General features: G+C 32.3%; 1 protein-coding gene across 5 annotated transcripts in view; it reads left to right on the top strand.

Moving 5' to 3' along the window:
- Window positions 1-12,823, top strand: part of LOC117106219 (inverted formin-2-like) — a 59,870-nt gene extending 47,047 nt beyond the window's left edge. For 3 of the 5 annotated variants that reach the window (XR_004445019.1, XR_004445020.1, XR_004445018.1), the window contains 6 exons: window positions 745-865; window positions 1,293-1,457; window positions 2,064-2,225; window positions 5,560-6,604; window positions 9,429-10,159; window positions 12,394-12,823. Coding sequence is in view for 2 of the 5 variants with exons in the window: in XM_033247568.1 (XP_033103459.1) it covers window positions 745-865; window positions 1,293-1,457; window positions 2,064-2,225; window positions 5,560-6,604; window positions 9,429-10,000 (2,065 nt within the window). In the remaining 3 variants the exon portion in view is untranslated. Of the gene's footprint in view, window positions 1-744; window positions 866-1,292; window positions 1,458-2,063; window positions 2,226-5,559; window positions 6,605-7,306; window positions 7,331-9,428; window positions 10,590-12,393 lie in introns of those variants that run through there. The other 2 variants (XM_033247569.1, XM_033247568.1) reach the window with 2 other exon arrangements.

The raw sequence follows: 12,823 nt of genomic DNA, 5'->3' as shown, positions 1-12,823 counted from the left end.
GGGACACCTCTATTAAGAGTACCCCAACTATTAAGGAAACACTTCGTTGGCCACAAAATGAAGAAAAGTATATCTGAATACTATGGCCAACTTCATTCAGGGGACATCCCTAAGGAGATACTTTTTTGGTCCCCAAGGAGTCTTAGACGTTCCACTGAACTTGAGGGGTGGGGATAGGGTACAATATTATCATTATATTATACCGAAGCCATTTTAAGAATGACCTTGTACCTTGAGAGAATATAATTTAGTGCAAATAGTTTGCATAACATAACCTCAGTAGTAATAATTTGGCCAAGCCGCACAATAAGTTTCATCATGCAAACATTATCCACGATAAATCACTAAGCCGTTTTCCCACGACGTTAAGTCCCCAATGCGAACATCATCCGTTAAATGTTCCTTAGTGCGTGCTGGGTGTATGGCTAAAATTTTCCATAGAACTTATCCATGATTTAGGCTGATGGCATATGCGCAAATATCTTACTTTATTTAAACTTACTGCGTACATAATCCAAATATTATCTGGAACTAAAATTTTACAAAGGTACTATAGAATATTTTTTGTCTTGTTAATACAAAGAGTATAGAAATGGAAAAGTGTTTAATCACCCCTTTTCCACCTTTTTCCTCCTAGTTATTTAATATTTTGAAAATCAAATCAGTTAATCTCATAAACTGTTCCCAAGTTTTTCCACAAAATGTTTTAAGTTGTTATATGTTTTTAATTTTCTTATTAATTAGACTGTCAATTGATTCACTGAAGTCTGAAGTAAACCAATTGGGTAAAAGCCTTGAGAAACTAGACAAACAGATTTCAAAAGCTTCAAAAGACATCAAGGAACAATTCAAGGCCTTTACAAAGGTAATTTATTGGATATGCTAGCAGCAAATTCAACATAAACAAAAACAAAATATATTCAAACTTGAATCTGAGAGTGCCATTTCTGACCATCTAGAAGACTTTTTTGAAAAAGTTTGTTAATAGAAACACCACCTATTCAATCTAGCATTGTTAAGAAGAGTGGCTTTTCTGACAGTAGCTCACTGTATCCGGTGAGGATAAATGATTAGGCTTATACACATCTAGATGGTCTAATCATTTGCTAATCATGGTGGGGCTGAAGTAAATGCTTGTCCTTTTCGGTGGTATCGGACGCCTCCTTACAAAATTTCTAGCGCTGGCATTTTTTGAATGTCTTAGTACATGGTTTTTTTGTGCTAGGGGTAGGAGAATCACTTGACAGAAAATGTAATATTATCTTTGTCATTTGTTTCGTAATTACCTTTAGAAATCAGAAAAGGAGGTTGACATGCTAAAGCAAGACATCAAACAAATTGAAAAGCAGAGTGCAGAGCTTTGCGAGTTCTTTATGGAAGATCCGTCCAAATTCAAACTGCAGGACTTCTTGGGAGTCGTAAAAATATTTGCTGAACGAGTAAAACAATGCCAACAGGTAGTCATTTACAATGTACTTCTTTTTCCATTTGTGATTTTTTTTTTGTTATTTAATTTTTTTGCTTGGTCCTTCAGAATATTTTTAAATATTTTCAGTGGACAGTAAAAAGTAAAAGTTTGTTGTGAATAATGGTGGTACTAGGAAGTTTTAAAGTTAATCGTGGTGTACTGTGGTCATGGCTACCCTACGTTCATTTGTTATGGGCATGCCCTAAACACAACATTTTATTTTATTTATTTTATTCAGTATAAAACCAACAGCGATGAAAACCGCCACTAACAGGTTCAACTAAAACATATATAAATATATATTATAAACTTCAAAACTGAAATAAACTAAAATACACTTACACAATTTTAACTATTTTGCTTTTAAATATATTAACATAATAGTTATGTACATAATTGACCTTTTCAGAATGTCACTCAAACTTAAAAACTGACCAATCAGAATGTTTATGAATGGTTGTCATTCTGTAAGAACTTACAATATCCAAAGGGTGGTGTTAGCACTTTAAAGCAATAAAAGCCAAGTGGATAAATTGTGCAACATGTAACATTTACTTGTTTGTAACTTTTTGATCTCTACATAAATATTTTATAGGAAAATGAAAAAAGGCGAAAGCTTGAAGAGAAACAAAAGCGAAGACAGGAGGAAAAACAAAGACAATTAAAAGAAGGTGGAGGGAGAAAAGTTGGCAAAATCCCAATTGCTCAAGAAGAAGATGGGAACATTGTCGATAATTTGTTGGCAGATATCCGTAAGGTAAAATTAATCTTCATATATACATTGAAAAATAAATATACAGAAGGAATACTTGACTTAAATTAATAAAAACTCCTAACTCGTTGACTGCCAGACCTTTTTTCAAGGTTCCTTCCCGGGTGCCAAAACAAGTTTACATGTACAAACATACTTTTTTGAAATTTTATGTAGTCATATATCATCAAAATGATGTGTCTAATAAATTGGCGGGAAAATATTAGGGGGCGAGTATACTAGTCGATGGCACTGTGATAGAACTTTTTACTGTGCGAGATATCTCGTCCGCTTTACACATGGGTTGGTATATGTTCAAAGGGCATCCCACTTGTACCGCTCAAGTGGCAACATAATACAACAAACATACATGCGTCATTTGTACGTTATCATCTAGGTGTATCTTCCCCATACTACCAGCCATTGAGTCTGTGGTTCTACAATGTATAATAAGGAAGTTATAAACGCTAGAATGTTACCCCAATTTTGACGCCCTCAGCAACACCACGTTGGCGAGTATACTCGTCGCTGGCAGCCAACGTCTTAAATATTAACAATAGTTATTTCTATGTATTAAGTAATGAACCAGAAATATTGTAGAATTACTCAAGAAATATGAAAACATCCTACAAACATATATATAACAAAATACTGATGAATTTCTCAGGGTTTCCAGGTAAAAAAAAAACTAAAGCTAAGCACCAATGGTGAATTCAAAGGGCGCTTAGTCAGGCCTCCCCACCCCGCTAAAATTGTTAGAAATTATTTTTTTTTAAACGGTGCCGTTTCCTGCCAACTAGAGGTGCCGTAATCATAAATTTTCTTACTTCAGCACCAATCATGGTGGGACTGTGGTGTCTAGACCTCCCTTGGCCCCCCTCTATTTCAAAATACCTGGTTCTGCCACTGGGCTTACATTGACCATCTTACGATGCAATGTGTGCCTGCCTTATTTCCATATTTGCCAATAATGCTGTACAGTTAACTTTGGTTCCATAATTGTTTTAAAGATTTAATGTACACTGGAGAGAAATTAAGGATTTATATTAGCATGTTTGATGTATTCTTATGCATACATGAATAAACCATAAAATTAGGATTTTAATATTTTACAAATACTTAATAACATAATTTGTTTTCTCAGGGTTTCCAGTTGAGACAAATTCTTGCGGAATAAAAACAAATTGTTCTGAAGATCTGTCTATTGGCTTAAATATTCAAAAAAAAAAATGAAGAAAGAGAAAAGAAATTATTAAACATATCATATTTAATTTCTAAATAGAAAGTTAACTACCTAATATTTATGTGTTGAATTATATCATGTTTTATTAGGTGATAAGATAAGAACAATATATATAATCATTTGATATTTAATTCAAATATGTTTTTGCCATCTATATTCCACTTTATCACCTCCAACTATAATACAAATTACAGTACCTATATAAACATGACTTATCACAGATTGTAGCTAATCACCAAACACCAGGTACTACTTTATGTAAGTCTGTATAACTCATAGAATAATACTGATGAGTAGTCAGGTGAAAACATATTGTTATATGATACAGATTGAATCTAAAGTTTCATTGTATCAACTTTTCGTGCTGATTTTATTTTTTTACCTTGTAATTGCTTTTTCAATTGTGTATCAATTTCTTATTTTTTTTTCATCATTTTTACACATTTTCATTTATTTGACTTTTAGTAGCTTTTCATAAAGTTTACTTTCTAAAAACTGCTCTCCCTCATTACATTTGAATTATTAATGTAAAGGGAAAAAAAGAGAAATAAAAGTGACTTTGATATGAACGTATACTTACTTACTTATCCTCTTTGTCCCTGATGGGACATAAGGCGGCATCAACGTCCTTCCGTTTGTCAAGGTCTTTTGCTGTGTGTTGTGCATTGTCCCAGGTGAGAGCCCCTTGTCCAATCTCATGGATTGACATTTTGGTTCTTTAATTTGGTACTTTTTGCCAATTTGTGAAGCTCATTATTAAGGCTATTTAATCAGCATATCTTTGGCAGACATTTGGAAGAGTCAAATTTATTATGCAAGATTTGTTACAGTCTAAAGTTAGGTTCATTAACAATATTGAATTAACATTGCTATTACAGTGAAATCTGGTTCCATAATTATTCTGTATGTATGTACAAAAAAACTAAATAACTGACAAATTAAGATTTTATTACCATATTTTGTTTTAATTTCTCAGGGTTTTTAAATAAATATACAATTCTTACAGTTCAAGTTTTGACATTATATACTGCCAAGTTTTGTTTAAATTTGATTGTCAAGAAAACATACAACACTTTTGTTTGATTTTCTCAGGATTTCCTGTTAAAAATATTTATTATTATAGTTTGAGGATTAACATTAGTATTATACAGTCAAATTTGGTTTCATATTGTTTTACATTTTGAATCTAAAATTAGGGAAAGATGAAGATTTTATTTAGGTGCTTGTTCTGATGCATTTTTCTGTATGCATGAATCAACCATGAGCATTAAATGGCAGCTCAATAAATCCAAACGCATAATCCGCTAAAACATATTTAAAAGATAAAATTTTTCTCCAAAGTTCCAGTTAAATTGAATAATTCTTTCATTTCGGGTTCCATTTTTATACAGTCAGTTTCATTATTGTATATATTGATCATAAATTCGGAACACATTTTTTAACAAGATACAGCATAATGTTAACTTGAGGAATTCCAAAGTTCATGTGCTATTTGATTTATTCATAACCACACATTCGTTTGGATATCTCTGGGTTTCCAGACTTGTGCTATTGTACTGTTTATTTTGGTTCTATAGATTTGATTTTTGAATGTCAATTATTATTCATGAATCAAAAGATTGGATGTGACCTTTAAAAATTCCAATTATTTTCTGATATTTTATGCATTCATTGCATTGCATTTGATTGATAGTTTCTCAGGGTTTTCATTTAAGAATACTAATTATTTTACTTCCATATTTAACAATGCTATATATTATAAGTTAAGTTTGGTTTCATTATTTTTTTAACATATTAGGGACAGTTTAAGGTTTTGTTTTCACCTCTTCCAGTGTATTCTTATGTTGCATGAATAAGCAAAAAAAAAGGTGAACTTAAGAAGTCTCAAAATGTCTATAGGTATAACATATTTATAACATTGACAGTTTTATTAACAGATTTAACATTACTCAATGTAAATTTGGTTCCATAACTGTTTGAATGGTAAATATTTATTTGTGCACACTCATGCATCAATAGGCATACACCAAAATGATATAGGATGTGAACTAAAAACTCCCAAAATATCTTAACAACACACTTGTTTAAATTTCTCAGGGTTTCCAGTTAAAAAGGCTAAGCCTTACTGACAAAACACTACTGAAGAAAAGGCCTTCATTGAGGGTGAAATCACCCACTTCCCCTAGAGTAATGTCATTCAAAGGAAACATTGAACCAAGTGAAGATTGGGTAGATATAACTTTACCTACAACGATGGAAGAAATACCAAATGGAAACACAGCAACAGAAAGTGTTGAACCAAAGCAGCAGAAATTAGAAGTTGAAACAGTGGTTAGCAAAGTTGAACCAAAGCAAAGTGTGTTGGAATTAAATCCACCCAATGAGATAAATGAAATAGCAAATGGGCAAGCAGTAATAAATGGATTTGATCACTCAGACCCTGAAGACACAACCAATCAAGCAATAACTATGGCTGATTCACAAAAAATAGAAACTGAAATAAACTCATCTCAATTAGTCAAAGATGAACCCGTTGAAAAAACTGCCCAGCCAGAAGAAAAATTGCTATCAATAAGTACAGTTGATCCAGAACAAATAGAAATTGAATTCAACTCATCTCAGATAGTCAAAGATGAATCAGTTGAAAAACCTATGCAGCCAGAAAAAGAAAATTTATCTACAATTGACCACATTATTCTTGAGTCTGAAAGTATGAACACTAATGGCTTCCATGATCCTAACGCTAATGATATTAAAACGTCTCAAGGACAAGTAGAAAGTGAACGTAGGAAATCTGACGACGATCAAAATGCAAGACCTGAATCATCGGCATCCTCAGCATCTGCAAACACTGTAATTGAGGTGTTTCCAAAAACACCAGAAAAAACTCAGAAAGTCCGTCCCACGAATATACAACCTACCGCAAAAGACAATATGAAAAGGTTGAACCTTGAATTGGAACAACGTTTTACCTCTTCAAAACCAAACAGTACGTCTGTGGTACAGATAAATAGGAGCTCTGGTGAAAGTGAACTTAGTGATATTGGAAAAGAGGAGGGAACACATTTTGATCCTTGGGTTCAGATGACTACAGAACAGCCTAAAATCAAAAGGGACTCTTCAAAGAAAATTCACTTTGCAGGTAAGTGTAGTGGATATGCTTATTGAGGTACATTATCTGAGACAACCTTTGTCAAGTATTAAACCCATTCTATGTTAATATTTTTGTGCCATGAATTCCAAGAATGTTAACGATGCATAAATATTTAAATTGGAAAACTGTGTGGAAACAGTTTTTCCGAACTTGCAAATTTGAAGAAAAAATACCTAGCAAGGAGTTACATGGACATCCAAGACCATATCATTATCCTAATGTATTATCTGTGGTAGCATGATTAGGATGGTTTTTGGTTTGAACTGAACTCTTTAATTTGGCAAAGACAAGCCAAAAACCAGTCACTCCTCGCAAAAATCCATTTTTTAGTTATTAATACAGGGTTTAGCAGAAATTAATGTTATAAAATTGTAAAAGAATCATTTAAATCCAACATTTTGTTATGAAGTTACAAGAGTTTAAATATACAGCTGTTTAAGAAGAGTTTTTTGTGTTTTATCATCAGAAATGAGAAAAATAACAAAATAGCATGATGTATTATATAAACTTTAGTTTGCAATAAACCAGATTTTTAACATTTTTGTGGTCCAAAATGTTTTTGCCATTATCTCCAAAACATAATATCTGAGGAGTTACTGGTTTTGGCTTGTCTTCACCACAAATGATTGTGTTTTAATAATTTTACCTCTACCTCCTAATTTTATATATATATATTTTTATTTTTTTCAGGTCTAAAGATTTAATAATTAAATTGTAATTATATATTTTAAACTCAATTATATATGTGAGTCTGTGAGTCTGTATGCACAGAGACTCTTTGAGATTTCTATAATGTGCAGGTATAAAAACAAGCACAGAGACTGACATGTAGTTAAATGTCAACCTCTGTGTTTGAATGTACCTTTGCACTGAAGCACAGTGACTAACATGTAGATAAGCTTAACCCATCTTTTCCATCAAAATGTGATTACTGGGGCGGATTGCTATAAAACTGTCTTAACTGGTAGTCTTAACTCCTCGAATAAAGCCGGCTTTATCACTTAGAGGGTCTTACTAAAGTCACTCCGCTAAAGACCATTGCTATAAAAACCATCTTCGCTTAGACTGCTTTGAGTATTCAAACAAGCACTCCCTGGTAAGATAACGTTTAGAGTGCTTTTACATGTACTTCATGCTTGCTCAACAAATGCACATGTATCAAAATGAAGTTAAATAAACAAACACTGGGACACTTGCGGAATATTCTTCTTTTGATTCTTGGTCTTTGCAACGATCTATGCCTATGTCTACTACCAGTAACGCCATGTTAAAAATGATTGAAGACCATTTTTAGGCTTCCTCTGCGTAGGCCTTAAAATTTAAGGTGGCTAACTGGTTAGACCACGGTATAGCAATGGTCTATATAACCATAGACCAGTAGTGACACAATGATTATAGCCGGTTAAGAGTTAAGACATTCTAAAGTCCGCTTATAGCAATAAGCCCTTGATCATCACTTAAGTTTTACCCACACCCAAATTTTCTTGACAAAAAAACTTGTATTGCCATACAGTATGTCATGATGTGATGTCATCATGACCATATTTAGGCATGTCACATGTTTTCATCACATTAAAAAATTACTAAACTCAATTAAAAAATGTCATTGATAACTTTAAAATATGATAAATATAAAAATATAAATTTATAAAATTTTAATTATTTCCAGTTTTGAATTATTACAAAATTTAAAAATTAATCAGATTAGGAACACAACAACCATTGCACATAGGCAACACCACAGAAAAAAAACTGCATTCAATTGACAAGAAATGATATCTATCTGTCTGTTCTGTCTGTTCTGTTGCAAGTCCAACACTATCCTACATTTGTTAATTGATGTTACAACATTTTTATTCTGAGTTTTATTTCAAAATGGCAAAAAATAGGTTTTGGTGTACTGCAGCTAACTTGCTAACAATTTACAGATATGTTATGTAAATAAGTACAAAAAAAATACAAGTGTTATGATTGTAATGATGATGTTTTTGATTATTATTATATGTTGGTGGTTCTGGTGCTGTTTTTGTTGTTTTTTGTTTTTTGTTTTTTTTTTTGCTATTATCGTCATCATAGTTATTGTGCTTAAATTTTTGTTATTCACGTTATTTTTTTTTATTTTGTGGAATAAGGTGATATTGTTTACAGTAATTATTTAGTTGTTTTCTAACCTTTTAATATTTCATATTTTGATGTTAATGTTGGTTTGCAAATGTTTTGCTATTATAGTTATATAATGTTATGGAAATGTTAAATGGTAGTATTTTTTATGAAAATTTCAATATTTTGTGCCGATTTTCAAATTGTGTTTCAGTAACGTAACATTCACATTATTTTGGGATTAATATTGATGGTTTGGTCTTAAGATTCTTTTTATCAGCTATCTGCCCAAAAGCCAAAATTTGTGTAGCTTCATCACACCTCTTGAACCACTAGCTGCTTTTAAAGGCTACACTTGCAAGTAGTAGTTCCAGAAAATTTCTGACAGGGGATCTGACAGAATTGGGGTCTGAAACGAAGGTGCCAACTAGAGCCAGTGTTCCGGAATAAAAATCTTTTGTAGGATTAACAAAAAGAGTTTTTATGGCTTTTTATGACTCTCTGGCTGTGTATCTGTTGTGCTGTAATAGTGTGAATGAATTAAATTAGTATCAATAAGTAAAAGATTAAATGTTTTTTTTATGGATCCAATAATGTTAACAGTGTCCTGGTAGTTTTTGAAATTCTAACAGTTTAGTCAGTGGTTTTCGAAATGAAATTTGCATGCAAAGTGTTTACTTCATATTAATACATTTTATTTGAATTTTTTCAGATGATAATAGAAATGAATCAGAAAAGGATACACCGATATCGGTTGTCAAAACCACAACTGATCCATCAGAGATTGCCACAACTGGGGAAGCATCACCCGAACTTTCCGAATCAAATGAAGCTACACGAAAACAGTCAAAAAAAGCACGAAAAGGGTCAAAGAAACAAAGCATAAGTGAACAAGAACTACATATTGAAGATGATAAGGATAAGCGTCGTAACAGCAGACTTTTCCGCTCGCTAAATTTCATGCGCAAAAAGCGGAAAATGTCGAACCAGGATGACAAAAACCATAAAGCTGTTAAAAGATCAAACAGTGCAAAACATGGGGTTGAGTATGAGCCGCCCTCTATGTCCTCTTCTTCAAGTTTGGCAGCTGACGCAGAATACATTCCACCTTCCCAAGTTGGCAAGAAAGTTGGGTTTCTCGCAGGTTTGATTTCCAGGAAAAGTCCTGAGAAGCGGCACGGGAGAAAAGTGATAACGAAAGAAAAACCCAGTGAAGAGATAGAATTAAAAGACGAAAAGAAAAAACTGAAGGAAAAGAGAAAGAATAGTAAATTAGATAGTTAACAAGAATGGTAAATTAATGAATAAAATTAGTAATGAATAAAATGTTTAAAATCTTGTATTTTTTTTTTTTTGCAAGAGTCTGTAATGTGAAAGACAAAATGAGTGAGTGTTTCATCACATGAATTATCAATATGTATGTAATTTTTAACTGTGGTGGAGGTTAAATTGTGTGTTTAAGTACTAACTTTTATCTTTGCAACAATATCATGTTGACGTATTTTTAAAAATATGGATTTTTATAACATTTTTAAGTATTGTAACATGTATGTGTAACCTAAGCATTGTACTTTAATATTTCAAAATATGTGATTGTTTTAATCGCAGATGGTTATGGCTGTCAGTGACCTTGGTGTGACTCGGACTTCTTATAAGCCTATGAGAAAAGATTTAAGATGTAAAACAGGCATAAGTTTGGATAACCTTAACATGAATTTTATTGTTTTATCGATAGGCCTATTATACTCGGAAAACCACTAATTAAATAAATGAATTTGCAATAGGGATATTATAAAGTACACAGATAACAAAGACTATGAATTTGAATACTGGTATTGTTTAATAATGTAATAAAATTGGTAGTTATACCGCATTTTTGTTCTTAGTTCGATTGTTGTAATAATGATGATGGTGCGGATGATGATAATGACAGTGACAATAATTACAACAGTGGGTGTGGTGGTGAATTCTTTTATTCATTGTTTACAATCAATGGCAGCCAAAGCTAAATTGCAGCATTGTATTTACAAATTTTCCTACTAAATATTATACAATTTAAAATACTGTATAAAAAATAAGACCATTATAATAATTATAACTGCACAAGCATAATTATAAAAATTAAAATAAATACCACTAAAATTATCAAAATCACAATACTATAAACACCATAATGTTTTTATATTTCAACAACATTGACGACGATGATGATATCCAAAAAACATGTCATAACGCATATTGCAGAGCGTCTTCGCCCTACGCACACAATATCAGAAAATTATAAATAAAATTTGGAGAAAATTTAAACTTTAATTATTAAAATACATATTGGAAAAAAGAACCTAAAACCAAAATATATCATATGTTAGTGAAATATAATATAGGTCAAGTAGTAAAACTTAACTGGTCAACGCCTAAGAAATAGCATGCGACTGGTGTTACGTCTAATGTTACGTGGAAGCCCGTCTCCACAGCCCAATCCCCTTATGGGTAAAAATGTAGTTGATGCCATCCCACTTATGGAGAATTTGACCTGGATAATGTCTAAGTCACTCTGCAGATGAACACTACAGCAGACGTGAAAAGCATGAGACAACGCATCACATTACAGATCCTTTTCATCCGCTCACACTACAAGTCACTACATTGTTTCAATCAATCAAAAATATTGAAAATAATCAATTGTGGCACCAATGGCGTTCCATGTTACTTCCCTGCTCCAATGGCGATCCAAATTTAGCAACATACAGATTACTCGACATAAACAGACGCTGACGGCGCTCTCCGCAAGTTCGTAACAGTAGGAAAAATTAATAATTAGAGTCACTAAATTGATAGTTTGTTCAGCTAAGAGAAAAGCCCAGGTGATATTCTGCGTGAACAAGTACAGTAAAAGAGAAGAAAATAAATGTAAACTATCATTAACCGTTCATCCCAAAGTAGACTTTTGGTTCCAGAGTAGTCAAGAAGGAGTAAGTTGAGAATAAACATACAGATGGAATTTAGCCTTTTTTTCCTATTCAAATCCTAATAAATTAATAGTAGTCATGTCAAAAAAAGGGGTCAGGTTTAAACCTGACCAACCGCACCCGTGGCTACCGCCCTGGTCCACAGTTTACACAACTGAGCTATTTTAACCTAGTTAGTTTTTTTTATCATTTTTTCCATTTACATGGTCTGTAGGTGCCACAGAACACGTTAGTATGATCCTTAGGTAACAGAACACAAAGCAACAGGAAAAACAGCAGCGTCTCGATTAATTTCAACAAAAACTGTGAGCTCTGTGATTTCGTTATTTCTCACTTCATCGTTTTTCGGCTAATTTTTAAATTATGGCAGCCAAGGACCATGACAAGAAAAAGAATATACAAATCTTTCCTTTTGAAATAACTCAACTTCCCTGTAACATCTTTACAGCGCTGTTGAGTATAAGCTATAGTTCTGGGTATTAGGTTTAGCTTGAGAATTATGGTTGGGGTTTTTGTGGGAAGTCTGTTACGGTAAGGCTTATAGACTGTTGTCTTATGTAGAAAAAGCGAAATTTTGGGTAGATTCTTTATTTATGTTAAAACAACTCTAAAAATCCCACTGATTAAAAAAATGTAAACAATGTATATAGTAGTACATAGTAGTATATCTGTCTCTTATACACATCTAGATGTGTATAAGAGACAGAGGTTAAATTGTGTGTTTAAGTACTAACTTTTATCTTTGCAACAATATCATGTTGACGTATTTTTAAAAATATGGATTTTTATAACATTTTTAAGTATTGTAACATGTATGTGTAACCTAAGCATTGTACTTTAATATTTCAAAATATGTGATTGTTTTAATCGCAGATGGTTATGGCTGTCAGTGACCTTGGTGTGACTCGGACTTCTTATAAGCCTATGAGAAAAGATTTAAGATGTAAAACAGGCATAAGTTTGGATAACCTTAACATGAATTTTATTGTTTTATCGATAGGCCTATTATACTCGGAAAACCACTAATTAAATAAATGAATTTGCAATAGGGATATTATAAAGTACACAGATAACAAAGACTATGAATTTGAATACTGGTATTGTTTAATAATGTAATAAAATTGGTAGTTATACCGCA

The sequence above is a fragment of the Anneissia japonica genome, unplaced genomic scaffold (genome assembly GCF_011630105.1).
Source record: "Anneissia japonica isolate Jap-2015-1 unplaced genomic scaffold, ASM1163010v1 scaffold827_len218306_cov157, whole genome shotgun sequence".
NCBI lineage: Eukaryota > Metazoa > Echinodermata > Crinoidea > Comatulida > Comatulidae > Anneissia > Anneissia japonica.
This window is presented reverse-complemented; position numbering and strand designations above follow the sequence as displayed.